At 39.5% G+C, this 19,835-nt stretch overlaps 1 protein-coding gene and 1 long non-coding RNA gene across 5 annotated transcripts in view; one reads left to right on the top strand and one right to left on the bottom strand.

Annotated features, from left to right (window-relative positions):
- The window catches only part of LOC115832523, a 58,537-nt gene extending 43,356 nt beyond the window's left edge, over positions 1–15,181 (top strand). The window contains exon 3 of the long non-coding RNA XR_004028043.1: positions 14,225–15,181. This is a non-coding gene — a long non-coding RNA (uncharacterized LOC115832523). The remainder of the gene's footprint in view (positions 1–14,224) is intronic.
- ITGA6 (integrin subunit alpha 6) overlaps positions 3,529–19,835 on the bottom strand; it is a 79,248-nt gene continuing 62,941 nt past the window's right edge. For 3 of the 4 annotated variants that reach the window (XM_030804141.1, XM_003253714.4, XM_030804140.1), the window contains 5 exons: positions 18,570–18,668; positions 18,381–18,491; positions 18,185–18,283; positions 11,649–11,774; positions 3,529–5,695 (listed from right to left, as the gene is read on the bottom strand). In XM_030804141.1, coding sequence (XP_030660001.1) covers positions 5,534–5,695; positions 11,649–11,774; positions 18,185–18,283; positions 18,381–18,491; positions 18,570–18,668 — 597 coding nt within the window. In that variant the 3' untranslated portion in view covers positions 3,529–5,533. Of the gene's footprint in view, positions 5,696–7,862; positions 7,993–11,648; positions 11,775–18,184; positions 18,284–18,380; positions 18,492–18,569; positions 18,669–19,835 lie in introns of all 4 variants that reach the window. The other variant, XM_003253713.4, reaches the window with a different exon arrangement.

Genomic DNA, 19,835 nt, shown 5'->3' with positions numbered 1-19,835 from the left:
GGGCAACAAGAGTAAAACTCCGTCTCAAAAAAAAAAAGAACCTCTGAGCACTATAACCAGTCTTATTTTATAGGCCAAGAAACTGGGCACAGAGATATCAGTAACTCACCCAAGGTTATGTTCTAAGAGGAGAAGCTAATTCACACCTGCAGTGTGGCTCCAGAGACATGCCCTTATGCACTGCTCAGCTGCCTCCCTGCCTATAGCAAATGCCCTCTAGCTTCTCAGCTCCTGTTACTGGTGCAGTGGAAGTACCACAAACAGGAATGAGGCATTCCACACAGTGAGCATATTATTTTGATAAACATTCACAACGTCCAGTAATCTCTAAAGCAGTTCTCAGTCCTGGCTGCACTTTACGAGTCAGCTGGGGAGCTTTAAGCAGCGCTGATTCCTGGGTCTCACACTCAGATTCTCATGTAGTCAGTGTGGCAGATTGTCCAGCCATCAGGATTTTAATAAATATATATGTATTTCTTTGGTGATTTAAATGTGTAGACCTGGTTGAGAATGACTCTAAATTTTCTGGGAATGGGGTTGTTCTAGGGGCAAGTTCCGCCCACGAAGAGTCAGGTATTGACTTTATTATTATTTTTTTGAGACAGAGTTTTGCTCTTGTTGCCCAGGCTGGACTGCAGTGGTGCAGTCTTGGCTCACTGCAACCTCTGCCTCCCAGTCCAAGCGATTCTCCTGCCTCAGCGTCCCAAGTAGCTGGGATTACAGGCATGTGCCACCACCACACCCAGCTCATTTTTTTGTATTTAGTAGAAACGGGGTTTCACCATGTCAGTTGGGCTGGTCTCAATCTCCTGACCTTATGTGATCTGCCTGCCTCGGCCTCCCAAAGTGCTGGGATTACAGGCGTGAGCCACCATGCCTGGCCAGGTATTGAATTTATGTGTCAATCATTGATATCTTAAGGTTTTAAATTCTGCTACCTGTAAAAAGTGAATTCACTTTGCTTGCCAATACCATCTGTAGTTTCAGATAAGCTTCCTATAAAAGGTCAGAGCCAGTGTCTTATGTATATCCCCAGAGCCTAATTTAACATCCCTAAACATGTTTGCTTCCAACTGGAAAATACTGATTACATCACATTCCTCTCACAATGACAGGATCTTAACAGAACACTCACTTAAATCCACTTACTGATTGTTGGTGAACTGAAAACTTAGATTGCTAGGCTTTGAGATAACAAAGGTAGCACATTCTGACCCTGTAGTTTCTTGAGATTTTTGGCACATGTTTTAGAAGGCTGAAGAGTAAGAAATTTATCTGACCTCTCCTAGCATGGAACTGTTTCCATAACCCCAGCACAGGCAGCATGACTGAGAGATGGCTCCAAGGCAAGAGAAGATTGAGACACTTATGCTTTGCTGACTGCTACAAAAATTGCACTTGACCACTTGACTCTCTCAACTCTGGTGTAATCATCAACCATTACCTGGTTAGTTTTGCCCTTTGTGGTGCCTGGTCCACCCTTGCACTGGGCCACACCAGTTTCCTTCCTCTGGTTTGTGTTTTACAGTTCATTTACCCTGAGTCAAGAGGATTTGGCTATGAATCCCCTCATGATTTTCCTCCTAGATGAGGTCTGTTGGTAGCACCTCCACAGACCTGGTCTCAGCTCCTAACGTACAGCTCTCCCACCTTCCAACAGCTGGATGAGATGCCTTTTGGAGCTGGCAAAACCTGTTTAAGGTACAGGAGGGAAAAAGAACTTGCTATTAACCGTAATCAGAAACTACGGGAAGAACAGATGCCCACTAGCATGCAGTAGCCACTCTTGAAATCATTCTGAAGTTCATTTTCTTCACCTCTTTGACCCTCGCCTTTTCCTCATTCCAAGTGGTTGGACCCTGTCCTTTGGTCTTAAGGAACTGCCTTTAAATCACTTACTTTATGCTACCCAAGTTGATCAAAAAACTCTTCCACGTTTCTGTTTTCTCAGCCCTGTGGATGTACTTAAGTGGAACCCAACCACTGACAGTGTCTCTTTCCCTCCTTGAAAACAAGTCTTTCAATCCCGGTTTGTCTTCCCACATTGTCCTTTTGTGGGATAGTGTACTGGAGATGAGCTTCTCATTAAGATGTTTTCATTTAGAGTAGAAGGCTTGATCTTATCCTTACTTCCCTGATTTGGACAATTTTTGAGACAGGATCTCACTCTGTTGCCCAGGCCAGAGTGCAGTGGCATGATCACAGCTCACTGCAGCCTCAAACTCCTAGGCTCAAGCGATCTTCCCACCACAGCCTCCCGAGTAGCAAGGACTACAGGTGCACACCACTACACCCAGCTAATTTTTAAATTTTTTGTAGAGATGGGGTCTTGCCATGTTGCTCAAGCTGGTCTCAACTTGTGGTCTCAAGGATCCTCAGCCTCCCAGAATGCTGGGATTACAGGCATGAGCCACCATGGCTGGCAGTCTGGACAATCTTTAAAGCATTCCCCACCTATATCAACACCACATGCTAGAATATTCTCAGCCACAAGGGAAAAGCATAAACCATAACTATGCATGACACACTGAATTTGCAGCAACTAATTTGCAACCAGTAATGAAGTATCAATGTTTGCAGTGATTCCTCTGTGAATCCAAATAGATCCAAGGATAACCCTGTAATAATACAATTGCTGGTAGACGTTCCTGTATTTTTTGAGAGGGAGGGGAAGTGTTGGAATCACAGGCACTATGACTGGATGGGCCATGACTTACAGTCTGTTATTTATGCCATAGCCCTAGTCACACCACAGCTGATAGGCTCTATGAGGTTATGATGATTACATATTATTGTAGTGATTTAATCTGGGTATATCCGATACGTGAACTGAGGCTGAAAAGGTTCACAGCCACTGGCCCAAATCATTAAGTGCCAATCACATATTTCTTTGGGCGGTAAAACACCTGTTTGATCTTCAAAGAACCAAGAAGGCCAAGATTTTATGTAATGCCAAGTATAGTGGAAAGCTATTACCTAATATGGTAGACATTTATTCAGGCCGGGGTATACTATATTGTCCAGGCATTTTATATATATATATATTTATATATATATTTATATATATATATTTTCTTGTATTTATTAGGTTGTGATAATCCAGCTAGAGAAGTTTCATGAAACTCAAATCTAAAATCTTTTGAAGAAAATATTTTCTGACTAGTTGATTCTGCCACACACATGTCACAGCTAGCCTGCTCCCACATCCAAAACATATTCTAAGAAGGAAGCAGCTTAGCCATCAGAACTTTTTTTAATGCCAGGTTATCATTGCTAAGCAATTCCCTATCCTTACAAGGACAGGCAGTGAAGAGGAAGATTCAATCCAAAGACAGCTCCCAATTTGTAGGTTGTTAAATACCTGTAGGTTTCTTTTAATCATAAAGAAGGAAAATTAAAGACTTGAGGATCACCTACATAAAGTGAACACAGAAAAAAAAAAACCCTCAATCCCATTGCTTTGGCACTAATATCTTTGGCTGATCTGGGATTACATGAGACACCAAAAATAAAAACACTGAACTTTGGTTTGATGAAATAGACAATTCAGGTTGTCATTTATAATTTTAGAGTTTGCTTCACATATACAATGCTGTGTTATGAAACAATGAACACTTTTATAAAAAATTTATTTCACACTTTTATACAAATATCCACAGGTAATTTCTAATCACGAAATAATTTTACAATGCTAGTTAGTTAGTACAAAAATGTATCAAATGCAAACAGACCAGTGACTTGACTTGAGATGACATTTTTAACAACCATAAATTTAAACACCATAACATCTTTCTTTGTTGAACCACCCTCCCGACACCCTTTCTGGGACATTCATCTTTTTTTTTTTAATAACACAGGTCTAAAAACACTGTCAAAATATCAGCTCCTTAGCAATCTAAACACATTAGGGACACAAGTTCCCCAAGCAAGAAACTGAGACTTTAAACACTGTTATAACCTGTTTTGCAGAAATTTTTGTAAACAAAATATATTTTGTGAATAAGAATTCCAAAGTACAACCAAAACAACATCCTTAGTATCTTAAGGTTTAAGATTTCTGAAAAGAAAAAAGCCCCCCAAAACAACAGTGGCACTACAAACTGTGTTGGACAGACACTGCTTATATTATATCCGAAACAAATTAGCACCTGTTTGCTGTTGCTCCCCATATAACTTAACATTGTGAAGCATGGTAATTTAAAAAAATCAGCTTTCATAACTATTCAGTCTCTGTTGAATGTATAGAGTAATAATTCCACCCCCTGCCATTTTTACAATTAAAACACAAAAGTTCTTGTTAAATTAGCCCCAAAGTAATTTTTGGGAATACAGATAGGGGAGGAAACAAAACAAAAAATAGAACATCGACTCACTGATTAACTGTTTTGGTAGCAGATTCAGTAGTCTTATACTGGACCGGTCTGGATCCACCATAGGTATTCACCATTTCTTTCAAGTCCTGAATATACAGTATGTGCAGCAGTGAGTAAACTGCACTAGAGTTCAGTGAATAAACCCATTTTCTCAAAGAATTCCTGAATGTTACAGTATGAAATCCAGAAACATTACGCAGGCTTCTAAACTAAAAAATATCCAATGCCTGAAATAAACATCTTTACAGTTATAATTCTATTTCTTAAACCTTTTGGGTTGTGGGGTGGAGGTTGTCATGAAGGGGAGGTTGTCATGAAGGAGAGGTTATAATTTATAGATAAGTTATTAAAACAACTCTCTCTGGTACATTTATAAAGATTTTCTTTTTGCCGTAAATAATTTAGGTCAAAGTGATGACCTCCCATGCTCTAATTCTGATTGATTAAACCAACCTGAAGGGTAAACTGGAGACTCTTTGGCCTGTTAGTCAATAACAAAATGGTTTGTAAAGAAAAGAAAAAATAAATACCATATACAAATAAGTATAACTAGCATTCAAGTCTGTTGCACCTGTGTGTTTTAGTGAAAGGGAGAATGAAACCTGTATGCGTTTGACGTGAGCAGGTATTCACACAGCTAGGAAACGGGAAAAGACAGTAGGATGGCAACATCACCTTCTATTGCACATTTAGTTTAAGACAGCACTTTCCATTGAAACACAACTACCCCCAATGGCATAGTCTTGTGATGTGGGACAGCTAACGTGATGGATGTCTGCGCAGCAGGCCCGAGGTTAGGACGGCCACTCTGTTAGTGCAGGTGAGTGTAGGTGCCTCCTCAGCTACACTATCTGAGTGCAACTGGGCAGGCCCTTCCCCAATACATGTAAGTCAGCCACGCCAAAAACAAAGGCAACCCAGAAGTTAAATTAAGGCAGTTAAAGAAAAATCCATTCCAACAGTTTTAAATTTGGCTGTGCAAAACAGGAGCCTTAGGCTACGTAACAATATCCACAGTTAAAACTGTAGGTTCGTACTATGTGTAGTCACTCTAAAATCAGTCCTCAGGGATTGAGCAGGCTTTTAAATCCAAATTGAATTTCTGAGTTGGAAAAAGCAGTTTGGGTACTGTGAAGCTTTTTTTTTTTTTTAGGCCCCCCCTATGAGTAGCTTTCATTTTCGTTCCACTTTGTGATCCACTGTTTTTTTTCAAGGTTATCAATATACTTTTCATCTTTGATCTCTCGCTCTTCTTTCCGGATCCTTACAGCATGGTATCGGGGAACACTGTCATCGTACCTAGAGCGTTTAAAGAATCCACACTAGAGAAGAGGGAAAGAGAAAGAGAAATTAATCTCACAAAGAAGCAAGTACACTAAATGGGAATGTCTAAGCTTTCTGTTCAGCTATGTCTACCTCTGGACTAAGGGGAAAAAGACATGGTTTTCTTTTAAAAAAGAACCAAGAGGTTGAAATGAAAGAAGAGCCAGTGGGGATCAACGGAAGAGAACAGCTGTAAAACTGGAAGAAAAGTCCATTTTCATCTTCTCTTTACATTTTTTAACAAATGTAGGCTACCTCTTTACTAACAATTTAAGAGTTTATGAAAACAGTGCTTCCATATTTAAAAATAATCACAATATTATATGTAAAACATCTGATTATCAGATTAGATTAAGAATAATTTTTAAAAAGCATAAACCAAAGATTTCATGCCCCTTTCCCACTAATAAAATGCAAATCATGTCACAAGTATTTTACAAATTACTATTTGAATATGCCAGTGTTCCAACAGGTCAACTTTATAATCTTTTTCTCTCCTCTGAGGCTCTAGTACACATATCACTTCTCTCATTAGCTAGGAGGTCATTTATGTTGCCTGGATTTGCTATTGTGCTTCTAATTAAGCTATTTCATTAATCACATAGTAACTGTTTCCTGCAATAAAAATCATGTGCTGCATAGGACTTGAGAAGTGTATCACTACACTGAATTTCAGAGCACTCCCTAATTTCTCTTCTTTTGCAAAAATACATTTACCTTTAAATTGTTAATGTGTGTGTGTATATATATAAAAAATTCATTTAAATATTCAATCTGATCCAAAGTATATTTTTACTGAGAATATATCTGAAAAAATTTGAATTGAGATTACATTTCTAAATGAAATATATTCTTTAAAAAAGGTGTTTTCAACTTTAAAATGCAATTTAGAAGAATGAGGATATTAATAGAATGGTTGATTAATGTGTTTATTATGTGACATCAATAGTAACAGGACATTTATGTTGAATGTTATAAAAATGCCATGGAGCAAGATAAAATTATATGCATAGTTATCACTAAATCAATAGGCAAAATGGACCAAGATGTTTTGTTCCAGGTCATTTCTACATGGATTCATTTATTATTCTGTGCAAAAAAAGAAAAAAAAGCCGAAGTACCTATCTATTACAATATATGACTGCTGTCTACCCCATTTAAACAAAGAGGGAAATTAAGGGTAATACGTAAAGCTGAATGGCAATGTTGTGATTCACCGTGATAGTGCCATGGAAAGGATTAAAGGAGTAATTCTGTCCTCTCATGCGCCCACATAAATGGTGAAAGGAATCACTAGCAATTCCTATTTCCATGTATTTCCAAATAAGAGAAACTTAAATTTAAAATCAACTGAGATCCAAGGTTGGATAAAATCTCTGGACACATGAAATATGGTCAAACTCCATCGCAACATATTGCAGTAAAAACTGTTCAGGGTATTTTTTGTACTAGAATTTTGTAGATGGAAGGTAACTTTGGTAAGGGATCATCTTCTGAAGTTGGCCATAAAAGCCCGTCATAGTTTGTTGTAATGGTCTTTGACCTGTAGGAGATATGCAGGAAATGGAAGTTGCATGCTTAGCTAGCATAAAACGATTCCTGAGCAACAGTAAAAAGCATTCCAAGCCTTACCCCATCACTTTATAGCAAAGAGAACAAAAAGATGACAGTGAGGAAGCCTCACCAAGAGAAACAACATTTCCAACATGCAACAGGTTAATTAGGCGGTCGACACAGCTTCTATCTGTGGAAAATTCCAAAATGAACAAGAAATCTAGAATGATTTCTTATGCATCTTTGAATTCCCTAGTGGAATGCTACATACCGAATTAATAACACATGGCAAGCTGGGCTACTATGGAGGGCTAAAAGCCTCATTTTGTGTGTACAAATATTGCAAATTTTCTTCATTGCTGTGGGTGATATTTAACAAGAACATAAAATAACTCACCTGCAACGAAAGATTGTGCATTTAAAAAAAAAAAAAAAACAAAAACTGAGCTTTCAAGTGAAATAAAATAAAACAAATCCAAGCAAGGCAAGCCAGTGTGGACATTTGGAAACATCTGTTAATGGGACACACATAGCAAGCTGTTGTTCTTAAAGTTAGCCACCACAACCATAGCGGGTCCCACAGCTAGCAATTAAAAAACATTGATCAATTACCAATTACAGAAGTAGATCAATACTATGCATCAGAAGTAAGCCTCTCTTTATCAGATGGCTGAGCATGGATCTCAGCCTTGTGATATGTGGCATCATAATGATCTTTCTTATTTCTCTTGAAGAAACCACACTACAAGGAAGCAAGGTATTTAGTCAATTTTACAGTTTTGTGTATAAGAGCCAAACAACAGAACATCTCAAATTTTAATCTGCTTTCTACTAGTGGCTTGTTTACAAACAGACCACTTTCAGTCAACCAACAGTGAACAGCCACTGCATTGTTTCGTTGTCACATTCAATACACCCTTCACCATACATCTCTGGTCAAATATTTATATGGATGACACTAGTCAGCTCATTGATTTTTCTCTTTGTAACAGAAATCTTGTGGACAAAAATCATTCTAATAGGGAAAACGTATATACGTTGCTGATTGTAGCTTTGGGTAGTTTCTTCCTGCAGGAGAATATGAACTTCAAAAGAGGCAAAAGATTGACTTCGGCAGTTTATTGAGACAAATGTTAGAAAATAAATTCTCTAAATAAAAGCACAAATCCAAATAAAATATAGATATACTGTGGGTATTTTTCTGCCTTTTACAGTAAATTTTATGGAACAAATGCCATTTACTTGAGGCCTTTGGATCTGTGGGGTGAATCACAATACAAATTCGAATACACCATCATGAAAGAATGATTGCTGTCATTTTCCCAAACTCTGAGCACCATAAAACCCTTAAATGGTAGGGACCCAATGCTCCTCAGGTTAGGTCACTCTAAATGAGTATAAAAGTATAGTTCCACTTTCTACTATAATTTCCTTTCTTCAATGATAGAGAACTTTTCCTATTTACTTTTATCTAGCTCATAAGGCCATGGAACTGTCTTTTATAAAATTTAACCTGGTCAAATAAAATCTCCTGAAAAACTCTGATTCCTAGTCCAGCAACTCATGAAGGTAAAAGCCTAGATTCACTTTGTACAATATATGGCAGCTGCTGGCTCTGTGAGGCTATTCAGATTAAAATTAATTTAAATTACATCTAAAACTCTATGCCTCAATTGAACCAGCCATATTCCACGTGCCTAACAGCCACACATGACTAATGGCTACCATACTAGATGCTGCAGCTCCAGAACATTTCCATCAGTACAGAGTTTTGTTGGGCAGCTTTCAATAATATGTGCTAGTAAACAGGGTGGGAAGAAGAATGAACCAGGAACCAAGAGGCCTGGTCCTGCCTCCAACTTGGCAACATTCTTTTTTTTTTTTTTTTTGAGACAGAGTCTCACTCTGTTGCCCAGGCTGGAGTGCAGTGTGGCACGATCTCGGCTCACTGCAAGCTCCACCTCCTGGGTTCACACCATTCTCCTGCCTCAGCCTCCCTAGTAGCTGGGACTACAGGTGCCCACCACCAAGCCCAGCTAATTTTTTGTATATTTAGTAGATGCAGGGTTTCACTGTGTTAGCCAGGATGGTCTCGATCTCCTGACCTCGTGATCCACCCGCCAACAGCCTCCCAAAGTGCTGGGATTACAGGCATGAGCCACCATGCCCGGCTGGCAACATTCTTAATATGCCTGGTCATGAGCATCTTTGTTAGCAAAATGAAGGTGATTTAGACCAGCCCAAGGGACTTTTTTTTTTTTCACCTGCAAACAAAATCCTGTACAGAATCCTGATATTTAAAATGGATACAATCTGAACTACTGTGGTTGAAGTGGGGATCTTCATCCTGCCTAGTTTAGCTTTGCCCTCTACATGGTTATACGAAATCCAATTTAAGGGCCACTGAAGTGTAGTTCTAACCCTAAAATCCTATGACTTTAACATATTATTCAGTTGAATAAAAGTATAAAGTAATAAAAATGCTTCTCATGTGGGGTTGCATAAGTTGTCTGTATTTTAGAGTCCCCTTGACAGCCTGGATACTTCAGAGCTTCAAAAAACAAAAACAAAATAAAAACTTCCAAAATAATGAAATCATCTAATAATCCAATCAACTTATTTAACAGACAAGGCAACCAGAGGCCCCAGGGAGATGGAATGATTTGACCAAGATTATATACAGCTTAGGCTTCTTAACTTTAAATCCACTGCTGTCTCACCCTCATTAAAGGCTGCCAATGCTCTGAAAAAGACCATCTTTATGACCTCTTCCAGAAAACACAACATCATCCTCAAATATCAAACCCCAACTTTAGTTTTTGATATCGAAATAATTTTCAAGGCCGGGTGCAATGGCCCACATCTGTGATTACAACAATTTGGAAGGCCAAGGCAGGAGGATTGCTTGAGCCCAGGAGTTGAAGACCAGCCTGGGCAACACAGCAAGGCCTCATCTTTACAAAAAAAATTTAAATACTAGCTAGATGTGGTGGCATGTAGTCCCAGCTACTCAGGAGGCTGAGGTGGGAGGACTGCTTGAGCCCAGGAGGTCAAGGCTGCAGTGAGCCATGATCATGCCCCTGCAATCCAGCCTGGGTGACAGAGTGACAGACCCAGTCTCAAAATTTTTTTTTTTCTTCAAGGCATCTCCTTGAAAAAATGTTTTATATTGACTGGCTATGTTTGCCAGAGGAACCTACTGCCCGAGGTAAACATTAGAGGTAAAACTGGCTAAAACTCCATACCAGGAGGAGTTTTGTCATGAGCAGATACCAAGCTTCAATCCCGTGTCTAGAAGACATCAGAAAATTATCTCAAATTGGCAAAAGTCAGTTGAAAAAATAAAGCAAAAACAGATGCTCAATATTTGCAAGTAAGACTATCTCGAACCCTTATGTATTATATTTTTGGATCCAATGAAAAGAAAAGGATAGTTTGATCCTAGGGGGTTGATGGTTCATACAGAACCCTCCAGACTGGACATGTTTGAGAATCCAAAATTTTTGTCCTTTAAAAAGAGTAATGCACTGCATACCTAATGCTACTATAATCAAAATGTTAATATTTCTGAAGTGAAATTAATCATAAAGGATAAAGACTTGGAAGTAGTCTCTCTTCACATCACATCAGGTTTTATTGCCAAATAAGTCATTATATACTTCAAGGTTTCAGAGCTTTTTGGAATGGCAGATAAGAGACTGTAAGCCTCTCACTCACTGGGAATAATCTAAAATTTTTAGGTTGTTATCTTTGGGCAATAAGAGTTTGTATCCATCTCATATGCAGTTTTTCATAATGTAGACTCTTCACTGGTAGAATCAGGGGAAGATATTACATTTTATTTACAGTCAAAGGGCCAAATTCTAATGAGGAACATCATATTGAACCTAGACCTTCCTTATGTTTGACACATGCTATAATGACCCCCTTGAGATAGAGTTCTTCATTCATGTCATACTCTTTTCCGAATCTAGCTGTAAGCATAACCAACACCAATGGCTGCTATGAACATTCTTCACAGAAACTGAAATTAGCAGGGATACAGATTCAGATTATTACAACGCCCTAACAATTTGGCTTAGATCCAGACTTCAATCTTAGGTGAAGAAAATGCTAAAGTAATAAAATCTAAATTTGTTATTTGCTAAACATGCTAAATTATGTATGAGAGACGAAGAAACTTATTGTGTACAAATAATATACTTTAAATACAAAATATTCGGTAAATATACAGGTGTTCATGGTAAAATTTTCCTCAAATTTGCTATGTCAAAAGAGTTTCCTAATGTTAGAAAAAAGGAAGCAATGAAAAAGAAAACGTACCATCGGTGCTGATTCCCATTTTTTAAAACATGAAATAAAGTTTGTTATGAAATTCAAATGCCAGATATGACTTACCTTCCATAGTATAAACACTAATAAAGCAAGCATTAAGATCCCAGCGAGAATAGCCACTAGGATGATCCACCAAGGTACTCCTGAATACTGAGCTACAGTCTTTGAGGGAAACACAGTCACACGAACCTACAGGGCAGAAAAGAAAGCAGCATTACTGCATGCAGCGGCAAGAGTTCACACCAGGAGTTTATGGTTCTAATTCTGCTTTTGAATATATTTTGGACAGTGCAGCCTGTGAATGGATGAGATGACTTTCTGATGCAAGATCCTTTCTCTGAACAGGATATTGCTTCAAGAGACATTACTTGAAGATCTTTCCCCAGAATCCTGAAAATGCTGGGTTGTATTCTGACAAAGTGGTTACTTCATTAATTTATCTTAAAAAAAAATTTATTTTGTTATCAACACAAGTAAACTGTATAATGAACCCTTATGTATTCATCATCCTGTTCCAGCAATTATCAATACACAGCCAGTCTGTGTATCTATCTAAACAAATTGCTCTCAAAAAGATACCCAGTTAAATAGATCTAACAGCCAGTCTGTTCTATCTAACCTGGTATCTTTTTGAGAACAATCATATATATTTTTTTTTTTTGGAGACAGGGTCTCACTCTGTTGCCCAGGTTGGAGTGCAAGTGGTGTGACCATGGGTCACTGCAGCCTCAACCTCCCAGGCTCAAGTAATCCTCCCACCTCAGCCTCCCAGATAGCTGGGACTACAGGCGCATGCCACCACGCATAGCTAATTTTTAAAAAAATTTTTTGTTGAGACAGGGTCTCACTATGTTGCTCACAAAGTGCTGGCTTCAAGCGATCCTCCTGCTTTGACCTCCCAAAGTGTGGGGATCATGAGTATGAGCCACCTCACCTGGCCTATACTTTAATTAATTTTCAGCAATGGAAAGAAAAGGGCCAGTTTAGGCACCAGTAGCCAACATTCCTCATTCGGGCTTTAAAGATGTTGTGAAATACAAAAATAGGGATGGGGCTGCATGACTGATGGACACCATTTTACCTTTTTCTTAGGATATCACACTAAAGACCCTCATAAACAGTAACATTTCCTGAAATGGCTTGGTGCCATCTTCTACAAAAAGCTATATGAACAAACTAGACCCTGGACCCACTCAGAGGCAGCTTAGCGCTTAAGTTGCTCCTGCTGCTGAGAAGCTAAAACTCTAAACATAGGGTAGTTTGCAAATATCAATTAAATAGAAATAGTGTTTACTCAGAAACCTAAAAGGCTGCTTCTGGCAATTCCAACAACTCAGTTACATGGGTTTAGAATGCAAATGAACTTTTGTGATACCAGGAACCATTTTTCAAAGCATGCTAAAGACCTGGTGATTACTGTGAACATGATTTTGTAAACTACACTGATTAGAGATCTACTGGTTTGAAGTTTCTGATATTTCTGAATTAAGAGAATGTAAAGTAAAGGGAAACAAAACTCAGGGGGAGCATTTAACTTCTAAGAAGTGTTTTCAGTCAAATATTCTATGTCCATATTGAACCCTGGATGCTGCTATGTCTACACTGTGCTTCAATACTTCTATGCGGTGGTGTTTTTCTTTAAAAAAATCTCTCATCAAAGTACTTCCCTTTCCACTTCTAGGAAACAGTTTCTCAACCCCACCTGACTTACAAAAAATACTTAAAAGCAGTAAAACTGCTTTTCTTTAAACATTCAATAGACAGCAATCACATCTTGAGATTTAGCCAATTATACTGATGGTAACAGGCAGGCATAAAACACCTTTATCAGCCACCATGTTTCCTGTTATGCTCTAAATGAGGTTTTCTACAAGCTCTGAGCCCCAAAGTGGCCTCATGGCTCACTTCCCCTCTCCTTCCCTCCCCTGACAGGGAAGAGATTACTGGGTTCAGCACAGGGACATCTACAAAGAAGGGAAGAAGAAACAGGGACAGACCAGTGAAGCAATAGAATAGTTATGTGGTTGGTAAGCTGACTACAATGAAACAAACCAAATAGATGATTTCAATTAGCCTAAACTGTATCTTGTTTAACTTTGTTGCCCTATTATCCAACACAAGGAAGGTATACAGTGTATCCTTAGGGCAAGGTGGTCATGTGGAAGGGCCATCCTCATTTGTAAGAAAAAGTTCCAATAAATCTGGAAGTGGAGAGTGGAAACTGGTCTTCGGCAAGGAGAATCAGCTTTATTATAATGACACTGTGCACAAGTGTCTTTAAAACAGCTGACAATAGGGGAAAGCCACCCCCATAAATGGTTGGGATCCAACATTGTTAACAATTGAGCAAAGTAATTTTTGATTTTGCAGCCTGGAGTGGCAGGGTGGATGGGAATCCAGCTGAAGCTCTAAGCCCCAGGCCTGGCACCATTCAAACCAGAACTTCCACATATTGTTAACTCACTGGGCATCAAAGACTGAGGACCAAAGTCAGGGACTGGGTTGGCTACACATTTAAAGGGCAGATGTGCTCTGTGGTTCTGGAGGGCGAGAGGCCAGTCAGGAAGATTTTATTGGTTGTTTGCTTAAACTGTCAACTGAAGGTTTTTTTGTTTTTGTTTTTGTTTTTGGTATGACAGTCATTCTCCAGCTGGGATTGAGAACAAGGGGAAGCTGGCCATAGAGCCAGGTGGCCAAAGATGGAAGACAAAGGGTGGGCTGTGATTCCCAGAGCTCCAAGCCTGGTTCTGTCTTGTCACACCAGCTGTTACTGATGAACAGGTGAGTGGAAACTACTGTAGAGCTTTACAACTCCAAAAATAATTTCTTACCTTTGGTTTCATTACAGTGTAGTTATTTCCATGGGGATGACGCACACCTGTGAAACTCATCCACCATGTGCCCATAAGGGGAAGAGGGATATAAGCTCTGTTGATGCATTAAATTCGATTACCAGTGAGCAGTGCTTAGACCACATTAGCTTGTCAACTGCCAAAATACCTTCTCTAAATTAACTCTGTAATGTACCACCCACTGTTCTCATTGAACTTCAGTACAGGAAGTCACCCAATGAAGGGATTTTCATATCTTTTACAAAATCATCTATTAAGGACATCATCCACTCTTGGTGTTTATAAGAGGCCATCTTATAAAAGGATCCATATCTTAAGTTGTTCTCCGAATTTAGAACCAAAAGGGAAAATCTTATTCCCCTGAAGAATTATGCATTTTTTTGGTCATTTAAAAAAAATTTTTGACAGCCAGGAAGCTTGGATACTCTCTACTTGCCTCCTTAGGGATAAATGGGGACAATATAAATACAACCAATAAACAATCCCCCTCAATTTCCCTAGCTAATTTGACAATGTTTTCCTGGTTCTGTCTCTTACAGCATGACATTCTTAACAGTTGACACTGTATCTTACCCAACTTTGCATCTCTAGCATTTAGCACAGGGAAGGCATACATTGTGTCTTTCATAGGTGTTTATTAACAAGATGGATTTAATTTAACTGATGCTAAAATATAGCATGGCTTCCCTGGCTCAATTATGTGACTGCTGCTCTCCCTGACTTCATTATAATAGTGTCCTAATTTAAAAGTGTTTTTTATTGTTTGTTTTGAGACAGGGTCTCACTCTGCTGTCCTGGCTGGAGTGTAGTGGCACAATCTTGGCTCACTGCAGCCTCGACTTCCTAAGCTGAGGTGATCTCTCACCTCAGCCTCCCAAGTAGCTGGGAATACAGGCATGTGCCACCCCACCTGGCTAATTTTTGTGTTTTTTTTGTAGAGATAGGGTTTTGCTATGTTACCCAGGCTGGTCTCTAACTCCCGGGCTCAAGCAATCCGCCTGCCTTGGCCTCCCAAAGTTTAACTGTGTTTTATTAAAAGGTGAACACAAAACTCTTGAAATTGGTTGGGTTATAAAGAAACAAAAAAGTTTTTTTGCTTTTTTAAGCCAAATTAAGCTTAGATCTTCAAAGCCCAGAAAAACTACAGCTTAAACTACTCAAGAAATGTGCAGATATGACATCTGAGCTATTGTATTTCAGAAATCACAGAAAACAGAAAAGGTGTCAGAAGACTAGAGGTTAAGAAAATGTCTCAATTTTCAAAAGACATGGGTTCTAGATATGAGACCAGTAACCAATTCACAAATCTACCAATTTGTGAAGACATCAATTCCCACTGGGAGGCATGAGTTCTCTAAGCTCTAAGAACATAAAATGCCCAAGAGAACCTCATTTTCATTTGTGACCCAGTCATTAGACTGGACACGAGGGGCCCCAGAGTTCCATCATCTTCCAGAAGAAGAGAGCACTTGAAGAGGAGACATCAGACCCAAGGTCTGGTCTCAGCTCTACTTGCTGGTCGGACGACCATGAGGGGGAGATAGCTTTCCTTGGATTCAGTTTTCTTATCTAAATTTGAGATTTGGGGACTTTAAGGGGACCAAGTGTCACAGAGTCAAAGAACAGAAGCCCTGAAGTCAGACAATTACGGGTTTCAATCAAGGGTCTCAAATTATATCCCCTCTCTGAGTCTGCTTCCTTGTTTGTAAAATGAGTACAATGTTTACCCTTGGCATTTTTCTGAAGTTTAAATGATAGAGTATAAAGTATCTAGTAAGTTGTAGACATTTTATTAAGGCTTCATTAATGTTAGTCCCTTCCCTCTAAAGTGTTCTCTGTCTAGCTCTGAAATCTCAGTGATTTTCAGAGTTGTTGATTTACGGTTATAGAAAGCTATACCTGCTGCCTTTGTAGATGCAGAGAAAGGATCCTTAGGGAAGGTGTGGTTTATTTGAAAGTCCCTTATGATGCCTGTTGATATGTCCTGGAGAGACCAGGACAGTGCTGGTTGATACCACTTATCCCAGCAGCTTGCCCAGTACAGCATTTGTCTCAGGCAAATGTATCCTGGGGCTGGGTGCAGTGGCTCACACCTATAATCCCAGCATTTTGGGAGGCTGAGGCAGGCGGATTGCTTGAGCCCAGGAGTTAAAGACTAGCCTGGGCAACATGGTGAGACTCTGGCTATACAAAAAAACTGAAAAACTAGCTGGGCGTGGTGGCATGCCTGTGGTCCCAGCTACTCAGGAGGTGAGACAGGAGGATTGCTTGAGCACAGGCATTCAAGGCTGCAGTGAGCTGTGTTTGCACCAGTGCACTCCAGCCTGGGTAACAGAGCAAGACTCCATCTCAAAAAACCAAATAAAAACAAAAATATATTCTTATTTGGATAATAAATCATAAGGACCGCTATATTTCAGAAAACAGAATGATTAGGGAGGATCCCTGAATTTTCAGCTAGCTAAATGACTGAATCCAGAACATTTCCATAAGCAGACTGGCAGATTAACTAAGAACAGTAATTTGCAGTATTTCTTTCTCCAGTCTCTTTTGCAAAACATTCCCATTCATGATTCCCACCATGACATGCAGTCATTCTGCCTCGAGATCTTTATACCAGTCCCTGTGGGTTCTAGACTCCCACAGAGAACCCTTCACTATTGGTTCACTACAAGGTTCTACACCTAGTCCTATTCAACATACTCGTCATTACCTGGATGAAGACATAGAGAACATGCTTCTCAGTTTTTAAAACTTTCAGGGATAGAAAGTTGAGAAAGCAAATGATGAAGCAAGATTCAAAATTACTTTGCAAACTGAAACAATGGACCCAAAGCAAATAAAATGTAAGGATACACTTAAAGGCATACATTTAGATGTTTACAAATAGCTCAAGGACAGGATACTGGAAACACAGCTTGACAACAAATTCTGATGAAAACACCTGGCAGTTTCGGTAGAACGCTAACAGAAAAATAGCAGCTGCTAGAAATTCAAACATGCTGCTCAGCAATGGTTTGAAAAAGCAAATTTTAGGCAGCTCTGACAGAAGTGTGGTGCTAAGATGCTGAGAGGTAAAGGCCCCAGGGTAAGTGGGACCAAGCAGACCCCACCCTCAGCTGCTCTGTCCACGTGGGAATCCCATTGCCCAGGAAGGGAGAGGCCAGCAGCCAGTTCACCTCTGCCCAATGTGACGCATAACTCAAGAGCTGGGTGCGTAAGCTCTGAGAAGAATAAGAAACATCCAAGGAGGCATGACCATTTCCTTCAATTATTTGAGAGGCTGCTACATGGCCAAGAGAGAGAACTTATTTTAGACTTGTTTGAGGCGCATAACCAGGGACTTACAAGGTTCAGTTCAGGATTCAGCTATGAAGAGATCTTTTCTAATAATTACAGGTGGCCAAGGGACAGGCCATCACTGGGGCATTACGCCAATGGCTGCAGCATTAGAGATGGTAGGAGACAGGTTTCTAGAGGGCTGTGAGGTGCACCCATTCTCTGAATTGAGCCAATAGTTCTCAAACCTACCATGGGCACTGCTGAACTGGATGACCCTAGATTTACTTCTTTTTTTCAATGATTCTATTAAAATACAGCTTGCAGTGCCAGTACCTTAAGACAGTTTTCTCCGTAACGGGGCTATGAGGGAAATGAGCACCAAAGCACATGACTTCAGGACATGAGTGTGGGGTGCAGGGAAAAGAGACATGTTCTGAACCTGAATGAAGCTGGGGAACCTCTCACCTGAGTGCCTGCATTTGGCAGCTTGATATTTTCGGCAGCAGCAGTCACGTCAATGAAGGCTCGCATGAGAATGTCCAAGTAGTTCAGTTTGGAATATTCCTGTTTGGAGACAGTTAGTGAATGCATTAGGGAAGTGAAAAGTGTCCTAGGCAAAGGCAAATTACTTCCATGGGACAGCCTCATGCCAAGGTCATACCTCTAGAAATGTGCTGTTCCATAACCTCGAGCGCAAAATAAGAGACGCCTTGCTGTCCAGCCCTCGTAGCGGGCATCTGATGTTCACACAGTTCACATTCACGCTACAGTTCTAGAGAGAAAAGGAAGAATGGTCATCAAAAGACATTGTTCTGAAGAAGTCCTTCCCCTCATCCTCTCAAATACTTACAAGAGTCTGGTATTTTCTTTCAGCAAATAAAGAAAATTTTCTGTTATCGTCTATCTGTTTTTCAGTAATTTCCCGTTTCTTTCTTGATTTGTGAGACTCCTGAAAAAAATTATATCCAAAATAGTTCCAATTTATGTAATTCTTTGTCGCTACCACAGAAGCCTCTTGAGCATACCCTCCCAAACAGTGCCAGGTTCACATAATCAACAATATTTGCCTCTCTCCTGCCAAAGGCACAGAAGTGTAAAACCAGCAAGTATTATCACTCTAAATTCAAGTTTATTGATTTACTCATAGGACTAAGTAATTTATTCCCACTCTGACCTTAAAACTCAGAGAAAGAGAAATACGCTTTCTTTGTTCCCCTGTATCCCCACCAAACTGTGAGCATGCTGAGATCAGAGATCAAATCTTGTTCCTGTATCCCTAGCCTCCAGCTCTGTTCCTGAAACATGGTAGTTAGCACATCTTGAAGGAATAAGTGACACTGAACAGAGAAAGAAGCAAAAAGACCCATTATATAGCTTTCAGGGCAGAGCAATGAAAACTAAGCCATACAAGAACTTTTAAAATTGCATTTTCCTTATAGCAAAGATTAGTAATAATGGATTATCTTGATTTTTAACATTGATGAGTAGAAGATTATGCTATAAGCCACCAACTCTGATCACTGATCATACCCAGTCACCTTAGAATTTAAAATAAAAGAAAGAAACATGCAAACCTTCATCAAACTGGAACACAAATGATAGGCCAGTTATCTAAGATGGAGCAGTATAGAGAGAGGGGTTAACAGTACAGGCTTTGACATCAGGCAGAGCAGGGCTTGAATGTGGAATCTGTCTCAACACCTGAGTGACAGAGTTACTTGCTCTCTGAATCTTAATGTCCTCATCTGTGAAATGGTAGGGATAATGAAACTCCCTCACAGGACCATCCAGAGAATGAAATGAGAAAATGAAAACAAAATGCTTAGCATAGTTCCTGAGACACAATGAGTACACAATAAATAATTACTATTTTAAAAATAAGCATAAAAAGCTTTCAAGGTTACTTGCTAAGATGCCGTTATCTTTTCCAATGAGTTTGGTTCTACTTGGAGTGAACACCGGCTGGCCCCTGGGTAATAGCAGCTACTATTACCCAGGAGCATCCCCCAGTTCTCCTTATTATGTAACATACTGGGTCATGATGAAATGTCAGAAAATACCATTTGCCTCAGCAAGCACTGAATGACTCTGCCTTATGTACTATAATGGTCACTAA

The sequence above is a fragment of the Nomascus leucogenys genome, chromosome 22a (assembly GCF_006542625.1).
Source record: "Nomascus leucogenys isolate Asia chromosome 22a, Asia_NLE_v1, whole genome shotgun sequence".
In the NCBI taxonomy this organism is placed as follows: Eukaryota; Metazoa; Chordata; class Mammalia; order Primates; family Hylobatidae; genus Nomascus; species Nomascus leucogenys.
This window is presented reverse-complemented; position numbering and strand designations above follow the sequence as displayed.